The 23,225-nt window shown below is 46.6% G+C and overlaps 1 protein-coding gene across 1 annotated transcript in view; it reads left to right on the top strand.

Annotated features, from left to right (window-relative positions):
* The window catches only part of LOC120927968 (guided entry of tail-anchored proteins factor 1-like), a 76,869-nt gene that overhangs the window by 13,100 nt on the left and 40,544 nt on the right, over positions 1–23,225 (top strand). The window contains exon 3 of the mRNA XM_040338996.1: positions 17,869–17,936. Within this exon, the coding sequence (XP_040194930.1) occupies positions 17,869–17,936 (68 nt within the window). The remainder of the gene's footprint in view (positions 1–17,868; positions 17,937–23,225) is intronic.

Raw genomic sequence — 23,225 nt, 5'->3', positions numbered from 1 at the left:
TGTCATTTAAAATTATCGTGTGTGGGCTTCACATCATTTTTCGGGTTCTGAAAAACAACATTTTTTTTTTCGAACATGCTGCATTTTTTTTTTTTTTTTTTATCTCAATAGTTTTTTATTGGTAATAGAATTGTCATACATTTCAACATTGCATGTGCAATACAATTTTTACATATTTTCCTTACGGAGGAGGAACATTAAGAGCTTTCAATAGTAGAACACGTAGTACCTCTATCCGTTGTGGTCATTGTCACGAAGCACATGAGATAACATACATGTAGTAACATACAAAATAGGGCAAATTTTCTTTTCGCCCTGCGTCCGTGGGTCGAACTTTCAACATCTTAAACAAACATACAATGCATTAACGATCAATGCAGGAGTTTTGTCGAAGGGTAGGGCGGGTCCCCTCCCGGGGCACCCCTTCCGGGAACTATACTGTGTCCCGGTGAGGACCCCCCCCCCCTCCCGGGGGAACTAAGAGTATTACCCATCACTGTGTGGCAAGTCACTACGTCTGGTTATTCAAAGAGGGGAAGAGAGTGTATCATTTAATCCCGATGATCCTACCCAGTCAGTCCATAACATGCTGCATTTTTTAACGACGTTTTAAACAATGTCGTTTTTCGGGTTGTAAAAATGATCGTGTGTGGGCTAAAACGTTGTTAAAAACCTGCGCATGCTCAGAAGCAAGTTAGGAGACGGGAGCGCTCGTTCTGGTAAAACTACCGTTCATAATGGAGTAAGCACATTCATCACGCTGTAACAGACAGAAAAGCGTGAATCGTCTTTTACTAACACAGAATCAGCTAAAGTAGCCCAAAGGGTAGCGTCATCCGCATGGAACTTCCCCTTTATAGTGCCGTCGTATGTGTTGTACGTCACCGCGCTTTGCTAGAGCATTTTTTTAAAACGATGGTGTGTGGGCAACGTCGTTTTAACCACTTAAGGACCGCCTCCTGCAGATATACGTCGGCAGAATGGCACGGCTGGGCACAAGCACGTACCTGTACGTCCTCTTTAAGTGCCCAGCCGTGGGTCGTGGGCTCGCGCCCACAACCCGGTCCGAAGCTCCGTGGCCGCGGGACCCGCGGACCCGATCGCCGCTGGAGTGCTGCGATCGGTCCCCGGAGCTGAAGAACGGGGAGAGCTGTGTGTAAACACACCTTCCCCTTTCTTCACTGTGGGGCTGTCATTGATCGTGTGTTCCCTGATATAGGGAAACACGATCAATGAGGTCACACGTCCAGCCCCGCCCCCCTACAGTTAGAAACACATATGAGGTCACACTTAACCCCTTCACCGCCCCCTAGTGGTTAACTCCCAAACTGCAATTGTCATTTTCACAGTAAACAATGCATTTTTAATGCATTTTTACTGTGAAAATGACAATGGTGTCAAAATTGTCCGATGTGTCCGCCATAATGTCGCAGTCACAAAAAAAATCACTGATCGCCGCCATTAGTAAAAATAAAATAATAAATGAATACAAATGCAATACAACTAACACGCTATAAATTTTGCGCAAACCAATCGATAAACGCTTATTGCAATTTTTTTTTTACCAAAAATAGGTAGAAGAATACGTATCGGCCTAAACTGAGGATTTTTTTTTTTTATATATATATATATTTTTGGGGGGATATTTATTATAGCAAAAAGTAAAAAATATTGAATTTTTTTCAAAATTGTCGCTCTATTTTTGTTTATATAAATAAAATAAAAACCGCAGAGGTGATCAAATACCACCAAAAGAAAGCTCTATTTGTGGGAAAAAAAGGACGCCAATTTTGTTTGGGAGCCACGTCGCACGACCGCGCAATTGTCAGTTAAAGCGACGCAGTGCCGAATCACAAAAACTGGCCAGGTCCTTTACCTGCCTAAATGTCCGGATCTTAAGTGGTTAATGATGAAGTTGGAAAAACTTTTTTTTTTTTTTTTTCATGCTGAAAAATTATCGTGTGTACGCAGCATAACGAACAGCTTAACAAAGAGTGATTATACTTTCAGTTGTTGGGACATGGAGAAGAAAGTGCACCGGAGAGAAGGGTATGTCAACTCCTGTGATCGACAGTATCTGATCCCTGACATCCGCCCAGAAGGGCTCAATCAGTGGGCAGCTCCACCATATGTGGAGAAGTGTGCCCCTGTGCCCGCACCCACGCCAACACAGCCCGGATTCAGTTGGGTAAATACACGCCAGGTCCGCCGGCACACGGTACCAGCGGGAATACTTTCAGTTGTAATTTCAATTTTTTTATCACATCTATAAAGAGTCAAAGCATTTGAAGTCCAATCAAGGAGGAAGTGGCAGATTGGAAAATGTTTCTTAAATTGCAATGGGGTTTTAGCATGTAACTACGCAATTTTATTTTTTAAACAACTCCGACGCACAAAATTCCACACATACTCCGAATCAAGCAGAAGAGCCGCACTGGCTATAGAACTTCATTTTTCTCGGCTCGTCGTACGTCACTGCGTTCTTGACGTTCGCAATTTCCGACAACATTTGTGTGACCGTGTGTATGCAAGACAAGTTTGAGCCAACATCCGTCAGAAAAAAATCCACGGTTTTGTCGTCAGAATGTCCGATCGTCTGTACGCGGCATAACTGTGAACGAGTTGTGGTGTAACACATTTTTGGTGCCATTGGGACCCAATAAGATCTCATTCTCTGATTCAAGCAACCAACAAATGTGTCTCATGCACTGGAAGCTTTATTCTCTTCACATCAATGTTCTGTAGAAAAGGAAACCCTTATGCCGCATACACACTATCATTTTTTGGCCTGAAAAAAAAAAGTTTTTCAGCATGTCCAAAAAAAGAACGTTTTCCAACTTCATCATTAAAAACTACGTTGCCCACACACCATCATTTTAAAAAAATTATTAAAAAAGCGCGGTGACGTACGACGGTGCTCTAAAGGGGAAGTTCCATTCGCCTTTGGGCTGCTTTAGCTGATTCCGTGTTAGTAAAAGACGATTCGCGCTTTTCTGTCTGTTACAGCGTGATGAATGTGCTTACTCCATTATGAATGGTAGTTTTACCAGAACGAGCGATCCCATCTCATAACTTGCTTCTGAGCATGCGCGGGTTTAAAACGTCGCTTTAGCCCACACACGATCATTTTTTACAACCCGAAAAACAACATTTTTTAAAACAACGTTAAAAAATGCAGCATGTTCGTAAAAAAAATTGTCGTTTTTCAGAAGTCGAAAAAGGACGTGAAGCCCACACACAATCATTTTAAATGACGTTTTTAAAAAAGGCGTTTTTTTCATGCCGAAAAATGATCGTGTGTGTACGCGGCATTTTAGTCTTAAGCTGCAAAGAGATTTTCCATTGTGTTGAAAAAAATCCCTTGGTGTAGTAACATTTGCTTCTGATGACCAGAATCGTTGGTTACTTCAACTCTAATCAGCCTAAAGCCTCGAACACTTGATCGGACTTCCATCTGACTTTTCTGTGGATATTGGTCCGAAGGGCGTTGGCTGTGAACTTGTTCTGCATACACACGGCACAACATTTTCCGCCAACATTTACCAAAACACATGGGCCCGGATTCACGTAGAAGCGCGCGTCTTTGTGCGGGCGTAACGTATCCTATTTACGTTACGCCTCCGCAACTTTGACAGGCAAGTGCCGTATTCTCAAACCAAAGTTGCGGCGGCGTAGCGTAAATAGGCCGGCGTAAGCCCGCCTAATTCAAATGTGGAAGATGTGGGCGTGTGTTATGTAAATTTAATGTTACCCCACGTAAATGACGCTTTTTACGTCCGTGAAAGTATCCCAGTGCGCATGCTCCAAATTAACCCACAACAAGCCAATGCTTTTGACGTTAAGGTAAATGACGCCAAGCCCTATCCTCGAAAGACTTACGTAAACAACGTAAAACTTGAAAAATTTGACGCTGGCCCGACGTCCATACTTAACATTGGTACGCCTCATCTACGCCTCATATAGCAGGGGTAACTTTACGCCGGGAAAAGCCTAACGTAAACGGCGTATCTGTAATGCGACGGCCGGGTGTACGTTCGTGAATTGGCGTATCTAGCTGATTTACATATTTCTAGGCGTAAATCGGCATACACGAGCCTATCAGCCAGCGTAAATATGCAGTTAAGATACGACGGCGTAGGAGACTTACGCTGGTCGTATCTTATACAAATTCTGGCGTATCTGATTCTTTGAATCAGGCGCCAAGATACGACGGCTCAGACTTACGACGTCGTATCTGGAGATACGCCGGCGTAACTCGTACGAGAATTTAGGCCTCGGTTTTTCAGCTCTTTACCGCCAGCCTTTGGGCAACTTCTGCTATTGTTGTCTGATGTTTAGCATTGGTTCCGACCATGCGTGTCCAACTAATTTTAGTTGGACGGACTTGCGTAGTACACACGATCGGATAATCTGATTTAACAGATTTATTGCCAGACAGTTGGTGAGCATGAACAGCCAACATTTGTTGCCGTTAATTCAGCCAACAATTGTCTGATGGAGCATACACACGGTCGGATTATCCAACACAACACGGCCATCAGACAATTATGGCCATAAAATTGGATTGTGTGTACGGGCCTTAATTGTTGCAAGTGAAAAATGAATGCGCAGTGATATTTTTGCAGACATTTTTGTTTGGCAAGTTAATGTAAGTTTTTGGGTTTTAGGAATCTGTTCCCACAAGTGTGCGCTTTCATTTTATTGTATGCCAGCAACTGAAGTCTGAGTGATGGCCAGGCCCGGGTCGACAAATGGCCTTTATCAGCCATGTGATTAGTCTGCTTTTTCTTTCTCACCTCCCTATAGAGCGGTAATTAAGGCCAAGTACTCTGGACTTCTCCCAGTGTTTTTAGAAACAAAGGGGCAGCAGGGACTATTAGCACAACAATTGAGCTGAGGCTCTACTCTGTTCTCGGCAAATGTTACCATGATTACTTTCGGCACCATGCGTAAGTTTGTAAGTAAACTTTTATTCGCTTAGTCTAGCACCTGAAATCCACATCTAGAATTAGGCATTGATTCCGGACAGAAGGCATCTTAACAGAAACAAGTTCAGACTCTCCTGGAGAGGTTTGGCTAAAACTACAAAAAAACTTGGTATGGATGGATTCATAAGACTGAAAATTTTCTTTCAAGATAAATAGATTGCCATTTACATGGGAACTTGGTGCTGTTACATCTGTTTTGCACTTGACCAAAAAAAACTATGGGCCAGATTCACAAAGAACTTACGCCGCGTAAGTTCTACGATGCGCCGTCATATCTTTGTTTTGTATCCACAAAACAAGATACGTCTGAATGTGGGCTCGATCCGACTGACGTACGTCTTAGTACGCCGTCGGATCTTAGGCGCATATTTACGCTGGCCGCTAGGTGGCACTTCCATTGATTTCCACGTAGAGGATGCAAGGATACGCCGATTCTCAAACGTACGTCCGCCCGGCGCATTTTTTTACGTCGTTTACGTAAGGCTTTTTTCGGCGTAACCTTACCCCTCCCTCTATGAGGTGTACGCAAGGTTAGGTATGGACGTCGGGACAGCGTCAAATTTTCCGTTGTCGCCTTTTGCGTAAATCGTTCGCGAATAGGGCTTTGCGTAAGTTACGTTCACGTCGTCTAGGCATTGAGCGGGCGTAATTTAATTTGAAAATTCTACGTGATACTGAGCATGCGTGCACATGCGCCGTTCGAAAAAAGTGTCATTTACGTGGGGTCATGCTTAGTTTACATAAAACACGCCCCCCTGTTCCTCATTTGATTTAGGCGCGCTTACGCCGGCACATTTACGCTACGCCGCCGTAACTTACGGCGCAAATTGTTTCTGGATAAGGAAACTACGCTCTAAGTTACGGCGGCGTAGTGTATCTGAGATACGCTACGCCTGCCTAAAGATAGGCAGTTTTTTGTGGATCTGGCCCTAATTGTTTAAGTGGATCTAGCCGAAAACATGCATAAAACACAGGGCGACTAACTACTGTGAATGCAAATATTGAAGTTTATCAACGTCCCGATAATATGGAAATTAGTCTGGACTACTAGAATGGACGGTACAAGTAATGAATGTAAAAAATCTATAAATATTTATTCATAAAATAAGAATATGAAAGAGAATATCCAAAATTTTGTGAAAACAGTACAATATCAGCATATTAACTCAGTACATAATATAAGGAATATTACAAAAAAGCTTATACTTATGCAAATATACTCATGACATGAGATCATATAGCGCAGAAGGATGAGTGTAAACGTTTAATCCTTAAAACTGAGTTTGGTATGCGGAATGGTAAGTCTTGCTTTTACTCTCGACATGTTTCACGTACAGGACGCTTCATCAGAAGTATAGAGGTAGGTTAAACAGGTCTCCGCACGGGTTTGTGGAGCAGACCGTTAATTGGTAAAGTATAGTATATACAGCGTTGTTGCCTAAATAGCCTTTAGGGAATGTATTAGGTCCTTTAAAAAAACGTTTGATTGAAGGGTATAGGAGGATAGGCAAACAGTTATCCCATCCAAGGTCCCTAAACGTGTCCCTGGAACTGATGTTGCTCCAAATATTGAGTCGGTTGGGCATCAAAGGGGAAGAGATGGTAGGGTGGAGGATGGTAACCCCAGCACAGCATAGGAGATAATCCCGTGACTGGTGCAATATTTATCTTGATGTCCAGGGAACAGGCATTCAGCCGGGACCAATAGAAAGCATGGAGGGAATATTGTGTCCGTGTTGCGCTGCACGTGTGAGCGCAACACGGACACAATATCCCCTCCATGCTTTCTATTGGTCCTGGCTGAATGCCTGTTCCTGGACATCAAGATTACTTGTACCGTCCAAAGTCCATTCTAGTAGTCCAGACTAATTTCCATTTCCAAAAAAACTAATTGATTTTGACAGATTCAGACTACCCAAATAGGATATTATAATTTTTGTCAAGTCCTAGAGCAATCTATAAATATCTATTGGTGAGACCTATGCAGCCATGAAAGTGTGACAATTGAGTATGTTCAAGCCATGCTCCCGATGGATTATTATAGGCAGAGAGTAGTCGGGAAAATCGGCTAGGTTTTTATCGCTGTCTGTGATCCCATTATGGAGGGGCTCAGGCGTGTTTGCGACTCCATGTGCCCGTGTCTGCCAGGAAGCTGACACTCCACAGCGCTAATCACAGGTAGTAAAACATTTCCCGATCTGTGCAGCTGCAGATCAGATATGTCTCACTGCCTCTGATTAGCGCAGTGGAGTGTCAGCTTCCTGGCGGGCAAAAAAACACGCCTGAGCCATCCTTAAAGCGGAGTTCCACCCAAAAGTTGAACTTCCGCTTAATCCACTCCTCGCCCCCTTACATGCCACATTTGGCATGTCACTTTTTGTAGCTGCTGACTTTTAATAAACATTAAAAATGAGTGAAACACCCCTTTAAGCCTCATACACACGATCGGACTTCCATCTGACTTTTCAGTGGATTTCTGTACGAAGGGGCATTGGCCGTGAACTTGTTCTGCATACAGACAGCAGAACTTTTTCAGCCAACATTCACCAAATCACGTGTTTTTTCAGCTCTTTACCGCCACCCTTTGGGCAACTTTTGCTATTGTTGTCTGATGTTTAGCATTGGTTCTGAGCATGCGTGTTTGCACTTTGGATTTTAGTCTAATGGACTTGTGTGCACACGATCGGATGATCCTCCATTGGACATTTGTTGTCGGAAAGTTTGAGAGCATGCACAGCGAACATTTGTCCGATAAAAAAAACGAAAACAATTGTCCGATTAGAATACAGACAGTCGGATTGTCCGATAAAACACGTCCGTCGGACCGTTGTTGTCGAAAAGTCTGATCGTTTGTATGGGCCTTAAGGCTCTATTTGTCCTGTTTACCATTGGCATTACCTTAGTTTGGAAGGATTTCCTCTCACTTTGACCCCTTTCGCACTAAGGAGTTTTTCAGGCGGTATAGCGCTAAAAATATCGCTGCTTTACCGCCTGAAAAACTCCTGCCCAGCAACCTCAATGTGAAAGCCAGAGGGCTTTCACACTGAGGCGATGCGCTGGCAGGAGAGAAAAAAATCTGTCAGCAGCATCTTTGGGAGCGGTGAGAGGAGCGGTGTGTATAGCGCTCCTTCACCGCTCCTTCCCATTTTAAAACAATGGGAAACCGCTGTAATACCGCCCGCAATGCGCCTCTGCAGAGGCGCATTGCGGGCGGTATTAACCCTTTATCGGCCGCTAGCGGGGGTTAATACCGCACCGCTAGCGGCCGATTCCCGCGGCAATCCCCGCGGTATAGCGCCACTATTCTTAGCGGCGCTATACCGCCACCGCGGCTCCCGCTCCAATGTGAAAGGGGCCTTCCTGTTTTGTCATTGGGAGAGGAAGTGAAGGGTATTCTCCCCAATGGGACACAGATGACAGAAAAAACCTGACCAGGGATTTAACCCTCCCTTACTGTATTCAAAATAAAGAAAAAAAAAGTTTTGCCTATAGTTCTAAGGCAGAGTACCTTCTTTTATAGTTCCTCCACACCTATGTGTTTTATGCCGCGTACACACGGTCGGAATTTCCAACAACAAATGTTCAATGTGAGCTTGTAGTTGGAAAATCCGACCGTGTGTATGCTCCATCGGACATTTGCTGTCGGAATTTCCGACAGCAAATGTTTGAGAGCTGGTTCTCAATTTTTCCTACAACAAAAGTTGTCGGAAATTCCCACCGTGTATACACAATTCAACGCACAAAAATTCTATGCGTGCTCAGAATCCATTTCGACGCACGCTCGGAATTATTGAACTTTTCTCGGCTCTTTGTAATGTCGTACGTCACCACGTTCTTGGTGATTGGAATTTACGACAACATTTGTGTGACCACAAGTTGAAAGACAAGTTTGAGCGAAAAAAAATCCACGGTTTTGTTGACGGAATGTCTGATCGTGTGTATGCGGCATTATTGTGCATTTTTGTCTGTGTCAACTCTCATTGCATCAGTGCAGCTTGTTCACAATAAATGGCCTCTTGAGCTTCAAGGCATGAAAATAAAGTAACTTTCACTATTTGAGCAATGCAGCGCATACTCCACATCTGTGCGTAGTAAGGGGAGGGTGCATTATTATATGCTTTGGGCCAGATCCACAGTGAGAGTACGCCGGCGTATCTACTGATACGCCGGCGTACTTTCAAATTTCCCGCGTCGTATCTTTCGTTTGAATCCTCAAACCAAGATACGACGGCATCTGGGTAAGATCCGACAGCCGTACGGCTTCGTACGCCTTCGGATCGTAGATGCAATACTTCGGCGTCCGCTGGGTGGAGTTTGCGTCTTTTTCCGCGTTGGGTATGCAAATTAGCTATTTCCGACGATCCACGAACGTACGAGCGGCCGGCGCATTCCTTTACGTCGTCTCTAGTCGGCTTTTTCCGGCGTATAGTTAAAGTAGGTATTTTGCGGCGTATAGTTAGACTTGCCATGTTAAGTATGGCCGTCGTTCCCGCGTCGAAATTTGATTTTTTTTTTTTTTTGCGTAAGTCGTCCGTGAATCGGAATGTACGTAAGTCCCGTCTTAAGTTAAAAAAATGACGTCCTAGCGATGTCATTTAGCGCAATGCACGCCGGGAAATTTCAGGACTGCGCATGCGCAGTTCATTCGGCGCGGGGACGCGCTTCATTTAAATGAAACCTGCCCCCTAATCGCTGATTTGAATTCCACTGCCAGAAATACACTACGCCGCCGTAACTTACGGCGCGAAATCTTTGAAGATTTGAAAGAACGCCAGGTAAGGTACAGCGGCGTAGCGTATCTCTGATACGCTGCGCGGGTACAGATCTATGTGGATCTGCCCCTTTATATTTGTGTGTTTGGAAGCCATTTAGAATGAATACACACAGAAATGCTCCAATGAGCATCATGAAAACGCATCATAGTTCACGATATCACGCACATGGGTGTGATGTAGCTCAGGTATTTAAACTCTAGCCTGCTTTCTGGCCTACATTGAAAATGAAATGACTCCTGGGTAAAGGTGTCACTTTTGTTTTTTTGCATCTGAACATTCAGAATATGTTTGCATACTCTTTTGTCAAGCCTGAAAAATAGTCTGATACTGTAAACAGCAGTGGCCAAAAGTTTTGAGAATGAGAATTTTTACAAAGTCTGCTGCCTCAGTGTTTTTAGATCTTTTTGTCAGATGTTGCTGTGGTATACTGAAGAATAGTTACACGCTTTTCCAGTGACAAAGGCTTTTTTTAGTGACAATGGGGTAGATTCAGGTACCGCTGCGCACTCCTTACGGAGGCGCAGCGTCCCATTTTTGCCCTGCGCCCCCGCAAATTATTTGCGCTACGCTTCATTCACGAAGCAGTAGCCACGTAATTTGCGTGGGCGCTCCTCAAAAATGCCCGGCGTGAGGGCGCGTAATTTAAATGATCCCGTAGGGGGCGTGGATCATTTAAATTAGGCGCGTTCCCGCGCCGAACATAGTGCGCATGCTCCGTCGGGAAACTTTCCCGACGTGCATTGCGGCAAATGACGTCGCAAGGACGTCATTTGCTTCAAAGTGAACGTGAATGGCGTCCAGCGCCATTCACGATTCACTTACGCAAACGACGTAAAATTTAAACTTCGCGACGCGGGAACGACGGGTATACGTAGCATTGGCTGCCCCTGCTCTTAGCAGGAGCAGCCTTACGCGAAACCCGACGTACGCAAACTGCGTACGCAGGGCTCGCGTAGGGTTGTGAATCGGCGTTAGTATGCAATTTGCATACTATACGCTGACCACAACGGGAACGTCACCTAGCGGCCAACGTAAGAATGCAGCCTACGATATGACTGGCATAAGGAGCCTTATGCCACTCATTTCTTAGGCTGCAGTCGGCGTAATGAGGTTCCTGAATCAGGAGCATTCGTAACGCCGGCGCAGGTAAGCAATTGCGCTGCGTAACTATGGTTACGCAGACGCAATTGCTCTTTGAATCTACCCCAATAACATTAATGCCGCGTACACACGCTCAGAATTTCCGACAACAAATGTTCGATGGGAGCTTGTTGTTGGAAATTCCGACCGTGTGTAGGCTCCATCGGACATTTTCTGTCGGAATTTCCGACAACTAAAATTTGAGAGCTTGGATCTCAATTTTCCCGACAACAAACTCCTTTCTCGTAAATTCCAAGCGTGTGTGGACAATTCCGTCCCACAAAATTCCACGCATGCTCTGAATCAAATACGAACTCGGTCTAGTAAAACTAGCGTTCGTAATGGAGATGCTCTGCAAATTTTTGAATTTTTTTAAAGTGGTTGTAAACCCTGGTGGACTACTTCTACCTATAGGTAAGCCTAGAATAAGGCTTACCTATAGGTAGCGGAAATATCTCCTAAACGTGCGCAATTCCGGCACAAATATTCTACGCGTGCTTGGAATCATTGAACTTAATTTTTCTCGGCTCGTCGTAGTGTTGTACGTCACCGCGTTCTTGACGTTCGGAATTTCCGACAACATTTGTGTGACCATGTGTATGCAACACAAGTTTGAGCGTCGGGAAAGAATCCATCGTGTGGACGTGGCATTAGCCCCCATTCACACCTAGGCGTTTTGTCGCCTGTAGCGTGACGCCGCAGCAGCCCCGAGACGCTGGAGGGATGAAAACACATTGCCCTCTATGGAGATGGTTCACATCTCTGCACCGAACGCCATACGCCTGCCGCCTGAAAAAAAGTCCCGGACCTTTTTTTCAGGCGGCGTTCGGCATAGGAGATGTGAACCATCGCTATAGAGGGGGTGATGCTGCATTCACAATCGCTGCGTTTTCTTGCCGCAAATCACGGTACAGAACGTCGCAATTTGTCGCCGCAATTCGCGGGACAAAACGCCGCGATTTTGTATGCCTAGGTGTGAATGCAGCCTAAGTCTTTGTACTGTGCTGACCCTGAAACTGTTTCTGTTTTGATTATTCTACATAAAGAACACCTTTGTGGGTTGAACCATGGAGAGCCTTTTGTTGTGTTAAATGTCCAACCTATAGAATGTGAATACTGTGCAAATATCGCTTGTTCCCCGCAATCTACATGTAAACGAAGCTTTGTCATCCGGTATGGAGAAGGTGAGAAGAACAGCAGGAATTGTCATGTGAACATTCCCGCAAGGAGCCTCAGGAGATTTTTTTATGAACTTGAAAGCGCAAATAGTGTAATATTTGCTGTAGACAAAGTGTTTTGACTGTTTGGAACTTTCTTTTGTTATTATTGTTATTGGCTTTACAGAGACAGAACTTCCATGCATTCCCTATCCTATGGTGTTCTTTTAAAGCCCTTGTTCTTGTTTTTTATACATTTTGTGGCATTCTCCTGCATAGGTCAAATGTGTGCACTTATCGATAGTCACTGGTTGCTGTGTGGACACCAAAGTGCTACATCACAAATAAAAGTTCTGCATGCTGCACTTTATGGTGCGTTGGCCTTCATTCCCTATTTAACCACTTCCCGCCCGGTCAATAGCAGATTGACGTCCGGGAAGTGGTTCTGAAATCCTGACTGGACGTCTATTGACGTCCTGCAGAATTTCATGCCGGCGTGTGCCCGTGGGGGCGCACAGCGCAGCGATCGGTGATGCGGTGGGTGTCAGTCTGACACCCCGCATCTCCGATCTCGGTAAAGAGCCTCCAGCAGAGGCTCTTTACCACGTGATCAGCCGTGGCTGATCACGATGTAAACAGGAAGAGCCGTTGATCGGCTCTTCCTCACTCGCATCTGACAGACGCGAGTAGAGGAGAGCCGATCGGCGGCTCTCCTGACAGGGGGGGGTTCACGCTGATTGTTTATCAGCGCAGCTCCCCCTCGGATCCCCACACGGGACCACCAGGGAAGCCACCATGGCACCACAAAAAAAATTAAAAAAAAAAAAAAAAAAAAGAGCACAATAAATGCCAATCAGTGCCCACAAATGGGCACTGACTGGCAACATGGGCACTGACTGGAGTGATGCCATCAGTGCCACCCCTCAGTGTCCATCAGTGCCACCCCTCAGTGTCCATCAGTGCCCATCTATGACCAGTGCCCAACTATCAGTGCCCATCTATGACCAGTGCCCATCAGTGCCGCCCATGAGTGCCCAGTGCCGCCTATGAGTGCCCATCACTGCCGCCTATCGTTGCCCATCAGTGCCACCTCATCGTTGCCCATCAGAACTACCTCATCGGTGTCCATCAGTGCCCGTAATTAAAAAAGAAAACATACTTATTGCGCAAAAGATAAAAATCGCAGAGGTGATCAAATACCACCAAAAGCTCTATTTGTGGTGAAAAAAGGACGCCAATTTTGCTTGGGTACAGTGTAGCATGACCGCGCAATTGTCATTCAAAGTGCGATAGCGCTGAAAGCTGAAAATTGACTTGGGCGGGAAGGGGCATAAGTGCCTGGTATGGAAGTGGTTCAATACTCTAACTAGTCTTCTTCAAAAGATGTGTAAAAGTGCAACTAGCATGCTAAAATGCTTGGTTCAGCTGTTTACATTGTTTTTTATTGCTGTGGGAATAAAAATGTTGATTTTTTTTTTCAAAGTGAAGTATGGAGCCCATTTCCAAAAATGGAACTTCCGCTTTTCAGAACCCTCCTCTCCTCCTCCAGTGTCACATTTGGCACCTTTTCAGGGGGGAGCAGATACCTGTGTAATACAAGTATTTTGCTCCCACTTCCGGGCATAGACTCCCGAGTCACCCGCAGGTATCTACCCCACTTCCTTCATCCCCCCCCGGAGACACACAGGTCCCAAAAAACAGCTTCACTTCCCGATTCCCTTACATAAGTTGGCAGCGGCAGTGTCCGAGAGCCAAGCGATAGCTCGGCTTCGGGTGCCGACATCGCGGGCACCCTGGACAGATAAGTGTCCTTATTTTTTAACGTCAGCAGCTGCAGTATTTGTAGCTGCTTACGGCGGAACTCCACTTTAAAGCGGTGGTTCACCCTAAAAAACAAGTTTCTACCAATAAATCCAGCATAGTAGCGTGAGCTACAGTATGCCTTTATTTTTATTTTTTTGCGCCGTACTCACAGTTTAATCCCGTAGTTAAGTTTCAGACTCCCCGCCGGGAATAGGCGTTCCTATGCAGAGGGGAACATGATTGACGGCCGGCTATGGCGCGTCACGCTTCCCGAAAATAGCCGGAGTAGGACTCGGCTCTTCACGGCGCTATACGGCGCCTGCGCACAGACTAGGAGCTGACTGCGCAGGCGCCGTGAAGAGCCAAGTCCTATTTCGGCTATTTTCGGGAAGCGTGACGCGCCATAGCCGGCCGTCAATCATGTTCCCCTCTGCATAGGAACGCCTACTCCTCGCGGGGAGTCTGAAACTTAACTACGGGATTAAACTGTGAGTACGGCGCAAAAAAAGAAAATAAAGGCATACTGTAGCTCGCGCTAGTATGCTGGATGGCATGGTAGAATTTTTTTTTTTTTTTTTTTAGGGTGAACCCCCGCTTTAAGGACATTCAGGGCTCATTGACACTAGTGGCTGTGCACTAAGCTGTGATAAACGCATGTGAGTAATGTACGGGGTGTGCGTTAGGTTGTTACAAAGCATTACACTGCTTAGTTAGAGGGGTTGTAAAGGTTTGAGTTTTTTCACCTCAATGCATCCTATTCATTAAGGTGAAAAAACACCTGGCGATCACAGGCCCCCCTACCCCCTAGTTTTACTTATCTGAGCCAGTTCGCCTGCTTGGGTCATCCCGGTGTCCTCTTCTCCAATCTAGTCTCAGCGTTGATTGGATAGATTGATAGCAGCGCAGCCATTGGCTCCCGCTGCTGTCAATCAAATCCAATGCTGCGGCCGTTGGGGGGAGGGACCAAGTCATACACTCGGCGTCTATGGATGACGAGTGTATGACACAGGAGTGCGCCCGCAAGGTAACCCCCTCGGCAGAGTTTCCCCAGAGGGGGTTAGCTATTGTGGGGAGGAGCCGAGAGAGCCGCCGTGGGACCATAAAAGAGGACGATCGGGGCCACTCGTTCCAAAATTATCTGCACAGTGGAGGTAAGTTTGGCATGTTTGTTATTTAAAAAATAAAATAAAATTAACCTTTAGTACCACTTTAAGCCGGCCATAGATGGTTCCAATCTTGTCCGGTTCAGCAGGAACCAGCCAAGATTCGAACCATGTATGGGCAGGCTGAATGTTCCCAAGTTGATCGATCAAATTGGGTACAACCAACCTGCCGGATTTTATTTGCAATTTTCACTAGCGGCTGTTATAGCCGCTAGCAATGATAATTGTGTTCTCCTCGCGGGGACGGCTCCCCCCCTCCTGCCGAGAGAACACAATGGCTGCGAAGTAGAGATTCCTCTGTCAACACAGGAATCAAATTCGCCCTGTCTATGGCTGGCCTTTTTTTTTCCTTTTTTTTTAAGACCTTTTTTACACCAGAACGCAGTGTGGGAACCCTGCGTTCTGTGCGCGGTTCCTGCACCGAATTTAAAACGCACTGCCCTTGCAAAATGCAGCGAGTGTCAGTGCAAAGTTACCGACAGTGGCGGTGCGTCTATAGAGGGCGCCGGAGCGCCGCCCCCTCTGGCTCTCGCACCGCCACTGTTAACACTAGGGGGCGAGGAAGGGGTTAAGTATGTTCTAACTGTAGGGGGGGGGGGGTGGACTCACTAGGGGAAATGATTGATCGATGTTCATACATTGTATGAACAGACGGTCAGGCATTTCTCCGCCTGACAGGACCCGGACCTGTGTGTTTACACACACAGCTCTCGGTTCTCGCTCTGTAACGAGCGATCGCGGGTGCCCGGCGGTGATCACACCCGCCGGGGCACGCACGTTGGGATCATGGACGAGCGGGGGGTGCGCGCCCCTAGTGGCCTCTTCGCGAGATGATGTAGAGCTACGTGGGGAGCCGACCTGCCGCCGTATAACAGTTATACGGCGGCTGGTCGGCAAGTAGTTAAGCCTGCCATAGATGGATCGAATCTCGGCCGCTTTAGCAGGGACTGGCTATTGTTCCATCCATCTATGGGCAGGCTGGTTGTACTGAAGTTGATGCATGGATCGACTTCAGTAACAACCAGGCTGTTGGATTTTTTTGCCTACGATCACTGTCGGAAGCTTTTGCCACCAGCAGTGATCATTATGTCCTGCTGGCAGAGAAGGCTCCCTGCTGGCAGAACACAGTAGCGCTGTGGGAGGGACTCTCCCATCAACACTGACTGTGTTAATGGGGAAACTGAGCAGCTGTGGTGGAAGGAAAGAAAACTGCAAAATCTATGGGCTGCTCTAGAATAAATTGGCCTAGCAGCAGGGGGAATCCTCCATCTGCCTGGTTTGTGGAGAATGGAGGAATAGATGTTTTTGTTTTTCTGCTCATCCCCTTGACTGGATAAAAAACAAAACATGTATGGCCAGCTTTAACCCCTTGCCGACTGATGCACAATGATATACTGTATTTATCGGCGTATAACGCGTGCCGGCGTATAACGCGCACCCCTATTTCAGAGGTAAGTTTCAGGATTTTTTTTTAATTTTGTGGTCAGTGTGCCTAAATGCAGCCCCATCTCCAGCCTATGTGCCCCAGCTCCAGCCTAAATGCAGCCTATGTGCCCAGCTCCAGTCTATGTGCCCCTAAGTTTTATTTGTCTAGATGCAGCCTATGTGCCCATTTGCAGCCTCGCCTTCTCTCGTGGAGTGAGGGAATCACCGAGCCGTCATCTCCTGTTCATTCGGCGGCAGTCACATACACAGTCCCGCCTCCGCTATCGGCATTGGACCAGCTCCTGTGATTGATAGAACACTGGTCCAATGCTGGTGGCGGAAGCGGGACTGTGTGTGTGACGTTAGAGCCGAATAAACAGGAGAGACGGCTCGTGGATTCCGGCGGCACTCGGCAGCGCTCGTTCCCCTCCGAGCCCAAGGTACACTATCGGCGTATATCGCGCACCCGTGATTTTCCCCCCTTTTTTCAGGGGAAAAAAGTGTGCGGTATACGCCGATAAATACGGTACGTTGGCAGAATGACAAGGCTGGGCATATCAACGTACCTGTACGTTGCCTTTAAGACGCGGCATTGTGGGCACGCGGCGCCGGTTGCGCGTTCGTGCGCCCGCTGCAATCTCCATGAGTGTGACCACGGGTCCCACAGGCTGGATGTCCGCCGGGAGTCCTGCAATCGTCTCATATAGAGGAAGAACGGGGAAACGCTGATGTAAACAAGCATTTCCCCTTTCTGCCTAGTAACAGGACATGGGAGCAGTGATCAGTGTCGTGTCACACGTAGCCCAGCCCCCCTAAACTGAGGAAATAAAAAATTTGGGGGGGGGGATATTTATTATAGCAACAAGTAAAAAATATCCCTTTTTTTTTTTTTTAATTGTCGCTCTTTTTTTTGTTTATAGCGCAAAAAAATAAAAACCGTAGAGGTGATCAAATACCACCAAGAGAAAGCTCTATTTGTGGGGGAAAAGGGACATCAATTTTGTTTGGGAACCACATCGCACGATCGCACAATTGTCAAATAAAGCAACCCAGTGCAAAATCGCAAACAGTGCTCTGGTCTTTGGGCGCCCAAATTGTCCGGGGCTGAAGTGGTTAAAGGCACAACAGTACAAGGGTGACACATCTCCAGTTTATAGAAAAGACAGACCGTTGTCATACTTTCGAAGGATGTGAATCTGCTGCTGGGGGGGTCACCAGATATTTTTTTTGCATTAGAAAGAGGTCAGAGGGGCAAAGAGACTGGGCAATGGTAATTATATTGGCATCCTTGATAACCTACATTTTCTGTTTTGCTTTTCATTTAACTTCAAACTTTTTAGTGAATGACTTTATGAAACCTTATTTTTCTTATGTTTTACTTATTTGTGTTTTTTTTTTTGTATGTTTTTACCAACAGTAAAAGCCAGAACTGGCCAGCTAGCCACGATCAAGTGGGTTATCAGTATTGTTTTTTATGTGCTACAGGTAAGTTACAGTTTGTTTTTATTAATTAATTTTAAGCAGAAAATTATGCAAATTATACAAAATGTCCATACTCCAGCTATGTATAGTCATTCGAAAATACCAAATGTGTTTGGAGCGCAGATAAAATACTACTAGGTAGATTCACAAAGAGTTAGGCCGGCTTATCTACAGATAAGCCGACCTAACTCTGAATCTAAGCCGACCTATGTTTAAGTGTATTCTCAAACAGAGATGCACTTAAACATATCTAAGATAGGACGGCTTGCGCCGTCCTATCTTAGATTGCAATGTTTTGGCTGACCGCTAGGTGGCGCTTCCATTGCGGCCGGCGTAGATTATGTAAATGAGGGGATACGCCGATTCACGAACGTACGCCAGGCCTACGCCGTCGAATTACGTCGTTTCCGTAAGGGATAGGCCGCCTAAAGTTAGAGCTATGCTCTAGTGGACTAGCCAATGTTAAGTATGGCCGCCGCGAAATTCGAAATTTTAACGTCGTTTGCGTAAGTCGTCCGCGAATCGGGATTTACGTCGTTTACATCCGCGTCAAAATCAATAGGCCCGTACGGCGTACTTAGCCGCAATGCGCCCTGGGAAATGTAGGCACCCGGCGCATGCGCAGTAAGAAAAAACATCAAAAAACGTGAGGTCAAGCCTCATTAGCATTAAACACGCTCCCCCCCCCAACCCATTTGAATTGGGCGCCCTTACAACCGCCGTGTTTACACTACGCCGCCCTAAGGAGGTAAGTGCTTTCTGAATCATGTACTTTCCTCTCTTAAGGCGGCGTAGTGTAAACACGCTAGGCTACGCCGACCTTAAAGCGGGGGTTCACCCTATCGACGGGAAAATTTTTTTTTTTTTTATTTTACCTTAAAATCAGGCATTGTAGCGCGAGCTACAGTATGCCTGTCCCGAATTTTTTACCCCCGTACTCACCTTGTAGTCGTCCATCGAAGATACCGGGGAATGGGCGTGCCTCTGGAGACGGAGGATGATTGACGGCCGGCTCTGGCGCGTCACGCTTCTCCGGAAATAGCCGAAATAGGCTTGGTCTTCACGACGCGTGCGCATAGCCTGTGCGCAGGCGCCGTGAAGAGCCGAGACCTACTCCGGCTGTCTTCGGGGAGAGTGACGTGCCAGGGCCGGCCGTCAATCATCCTCCCTCTCCATAGGCACGCCCATTCCCCGCGGGAGCCGAAATCTACGATGGACGACTACAAGGTGAGTACGGGGTTAAAAAAATCGGGACAGGCATACTGTAGCTCGCGCTACAATGCCTGTCTCGATGGTAAAATCATGGGATTGTGGGTGAACTACCGCTTTAACTTTAGGCGCCCCTACGTGAATCTACCTATAAAACTGCTGCACTCAGTAGTGTGCCTTGGTAGCCAATCGGCTACTAATTTCAGCTATGACAATAAAACCTGGAAGCTGATTGGTTTCTTTGCAGAGCTGCGCCAGGTTTTGCACCCTACAGTTTTGGTAAATCACCCCCTTTAGTATGTCTCTATATTAGTTTAGGTCTTTTTCTGTACCAGCTTTTCTCAACAAGGGTTCAGTGAAACCCAGAGGTTCCTCCAGAAATTGTTAGGGGTGGATTGATTTCTCACCAGATGGCGTTTGTATAGTTCCAGTGCTGGTGACACACTGACCACCAATGTAACAAGCATTCTTTCCACTGGCCCCCAGCGTAAGGAGGCACCGCTCCTACTTACTATTATTATAAGGGGAAACTTTTTGCCTTATTTCCAGTGTAAGGAGACACTTTTTTACTGACATTTAAAGGGGTTGTAAAGGTACAATTTTTTTCCCCCTAAATTAGCTTCCTTTACCTTAGTGCAGTCCTCCTTCACTTACCTCAGCCTTCCATTTTGCTTTTAAATGTCCTTATTTCTTCTGAGAAATCCTCACCTGTTCTTCTGTCTGTAACTACACACAGTAATGCAAGGCTTTCTTTCTGGTGTGGAGTGTCGTGCTCGCCCCCCTCCCTTGGACTACAGGAGAGTCAGGACACCCGCTAACACACAGCTCCTTTCTCTATCTGCAACGTAGAGAGCGTCCTGACTCTCCTGTAGTCCAAGGGAGGAGGCGAGCACGACACTCCACACCAGGGAGAAAGCCTTGCATTACTGTGTGGAGTTACAGACTGAAGAACAGGAAGTGAGGATTTCTCAGAAGAAATAAGGACATTTAAAAGCAAAATCGAAGGAGGACTGCACTAAGGTAAAGGAAGCTATTTAGGAACATTTTATTCTACCTTTACAACCCCTTTAATCTAAAGAAGCACGTTCTCAAGTCATGAGAGATAGGCTTCACTTCCTACAGGAAACACAAGCACAGATATATTTCAAAAGGCCGCAGGCTGCCCTCAGTTTTTGTGTTTCCTATATCCTACAAACACAGGTACAGTAGGATAATCATCACCTGTTTGTTGTTTCCTTTTTTCATACATTTGGGACAGGCGCCCCTGAAAATCTCTCCTCCCACTTGTGTGGGGCAGGCCAGGTGTTCTGCTGCAGGTTGTCCAGGGAGGAAAGAGAATAGCATAGAAAAGTGGGCATGGCTCCTAAGATTTATTTCCGCTTTGCTCTAGTCAGGGCCGATCCGCCCTATAGGCTCACTATGCAAGCCGCTTAGGGCCCCGCAAAGCTGGGAAGGGCCCCCTAAATTACTAGAGGCCCCGCCTGGTGAGAAGTCATTTTCGTCCCCTCACCCCGCTTCTCAACTCGCTGGCTGCATGGGAGAAGAGGTAAGAAGTCAGCACCCTCTGCTTCTCAATTTAATGTAAGATGTCATTTCCGACAGCAGAACACCCCCTACCCCCGCTTCTCAACTTTCTTTAATGTGACATGTCACTGTCGTCAGCGCCCCCCGCTTCTCATTTTTAATGTGCCATGTCATTTTGCTTGGGGCCCCAGGGAGGTCAGGATCGGCACTGGCTCTAGTCACCATCTCTTTTTTTAGTCCAATTTTTTGGAGCTGTTCTTCCACCCCCTGCACCCTAGGTGGAATGGATGGAATGTAGGGAAGGTGGCGGGCCCAGGTTTCACTCAGGGTGAAGCCGACCAGGAGGGTCCTGGTAAAGGATCGCCCTCCTCCTGGTCCCCTCTTCCTCAGGTTTGCGCGGAGACTTCGGGTTTTCTCGATCATTTCCCCTCGTGGTACAAAGGGCCCACCACATCGGATGTGATGTCACCAAAATGGCGTCACGACCAAAAGCAGGGCGGTGGCCATCTTTGGTTTGGACTCGTCGACAGGGATTGTGCCTAGTGATGGCAATTCCACTGGAAATACTGGCGGCGGCGGCCATGTTGTTTGTAGGTAGCTGCTCCCAGGGGCTTCCGGACCACTAGGTTAAAAAACTCTGAAAGCACTATAACAATGGCTGGCAGTGGATTTATTTGCACCTGCATTTACCTCCAGGCTGTCCAATGGCGGAGGACCAGGCCACTATACCTGATGCTGTGGAACCTGGCCCCAGCCCTTTACTGGTGGGCTAGGTATATGCTATGGGGCCTGGGGTGGGGTGGCTTATCGCATAGCCAGAACTATTTGGCTTCTTTGGCTGAGGTATCCCCCAGTGTAGAAATCCAGGGGGTAAGCTGGTGAGAGACCCCAGAGTTTCTTAAAGGAGGTCTTTAACTTGCTTTGTAACCAGCCAGTGTACTGGGTTTGGGGGCAGGTTAGGGAGTCGTTCATTTTCCTGACTCTGCCCCCTTTGATTCACATCTCTAACAGTTCAAACCTCAGGAGACTTCTGATGCTGCTGACAAGACTAAGAAAAATAAATATTGCCTCACCTGCAAAGTTAAAATTCCCTTGGATAGTGAGAAACTGCTGTGCCAGAAATGCCTGAAAAAATTAGTCAATGAGGAAACACGGCCTTTTCGTCAAAGATTTTCTTGACTACAAACGGGAGATGACTTCTACTTTATAAATCACTACAGTTGGCCATTAAAGATATTAAAGCGGTGGTTCACCCTAATGAAACATTTTTTTTTTTATAGCATTAAATTAGGCATAGTAGCGCGAGCTACAGTATGCCTGTATTGATTTTTTTAGCCCGGTACTCACAGTGCAATCCTCTATAGAAGATTCCGACTCCCCGCGGGGAATGGGCGTTCCTATCAAGAGGGAGGATGACTGACGGCCGGCTATGGCACATCACGCTTCTCCAGAAATAGCCGAAATAGGACTTGGCGCTTCACGGCGCCTGCGCATAGTCTGTGCGCAGGGGCCGTATAGCGCCGTGAAGAGCAGAGACCTGTTCCGGCTATCTTCGGGGAGCGTGACGTGCCATAGCCAGCCGTCAATCATCCTCCCTCTTGATAGGAACGCCCATTCCCCGCGGGGAGTCGGAATCTTCTATAGAGGATTGCACAGTGAGTACCGGGCTAAAAAAATCAATACAGGCATACTGTAGCTCGCGCTACTATGCCTAATGTAATGCTCAAATGTTGTTAGTGTGGGTGAACCACCGCTTTAAAGGAGAAAAGCGGCTCTCTATTTCAGCACAAAACCTTAAGGGTATGCATCACTGTGAGAGACCCCAAAAACCCTCACTTGCCCCTCTGGCACAAGCAGATTCTTCAGACATAGATCTGAAGGAAGAAGGAGAACTCTTATTCCAGCATAGTTCTGAATCAGAGGACGATTCATGCCTATGTGAGCCTCAAAAGGCGTCAGGACACCTCTTTCCGGCAGACGAGACCGAATAACTACTGAGAGCTATTTACGCAACTAAAGAGATCCAAGAGACATTACCTACAGACTCGGTACAAGACCAGCTGTACAGAGGATTACAAGAGGCCAAGCGGAGAACATTTCCTGTTCACAACTCTATTAAAAGCATGATAAATAAAGAATGGAAAAATCTGGAAGGTAAACTTTTCTTTCCAAAAGTTTTAAAAAGGAGGTTCCTAATTGAGGATCAACAAAGGGATTCCAGTCACATGTCCTAAGCTAGACGCCTCGCTAGCCAAGAAATCTGCCCTGTCTTTTGAAGACATGGGCCACCTTAAGGATCAAATCGACAAGAAGACTGATGCTACTTTGCGACGAGCCCATGAATCAGGGGCAGTAGGATTCCAGCCCAATATAGCCAATACCTGTGTTGCTAGAAACATATCCTTTTAGCTAGAGCAGCTCCGTTCGCCCCTGGAAACAAATTCCAGATACAGAGTCTAGAGCATTAGAGTCTAAGCTTTTGGTCGAGAAAGGGGTGGCATATATGGCTGACGCCTCCGTGGAGGCAGTCAGGATCTCAGAACACACCCCTGGTCTCAT

This window comes from Rana temporaria, chromosome 2 (assembly GCF_905171775.1).
Source record: "Rana temporaria chromosome 2, aRanTem1.1, whole genome shotgun sequence".
NCBI classification, from domain to species: domain Eukaryota; kingdom Metazoa; phylum Chordata; class Amphibia; order Anura; family Ranidae; genus Rana; species Rana temporaria.
Note: the sequence above shows the minus strand (reverse complement) of the source record. Positions and strands in the feature narration are given on the sequence as shown.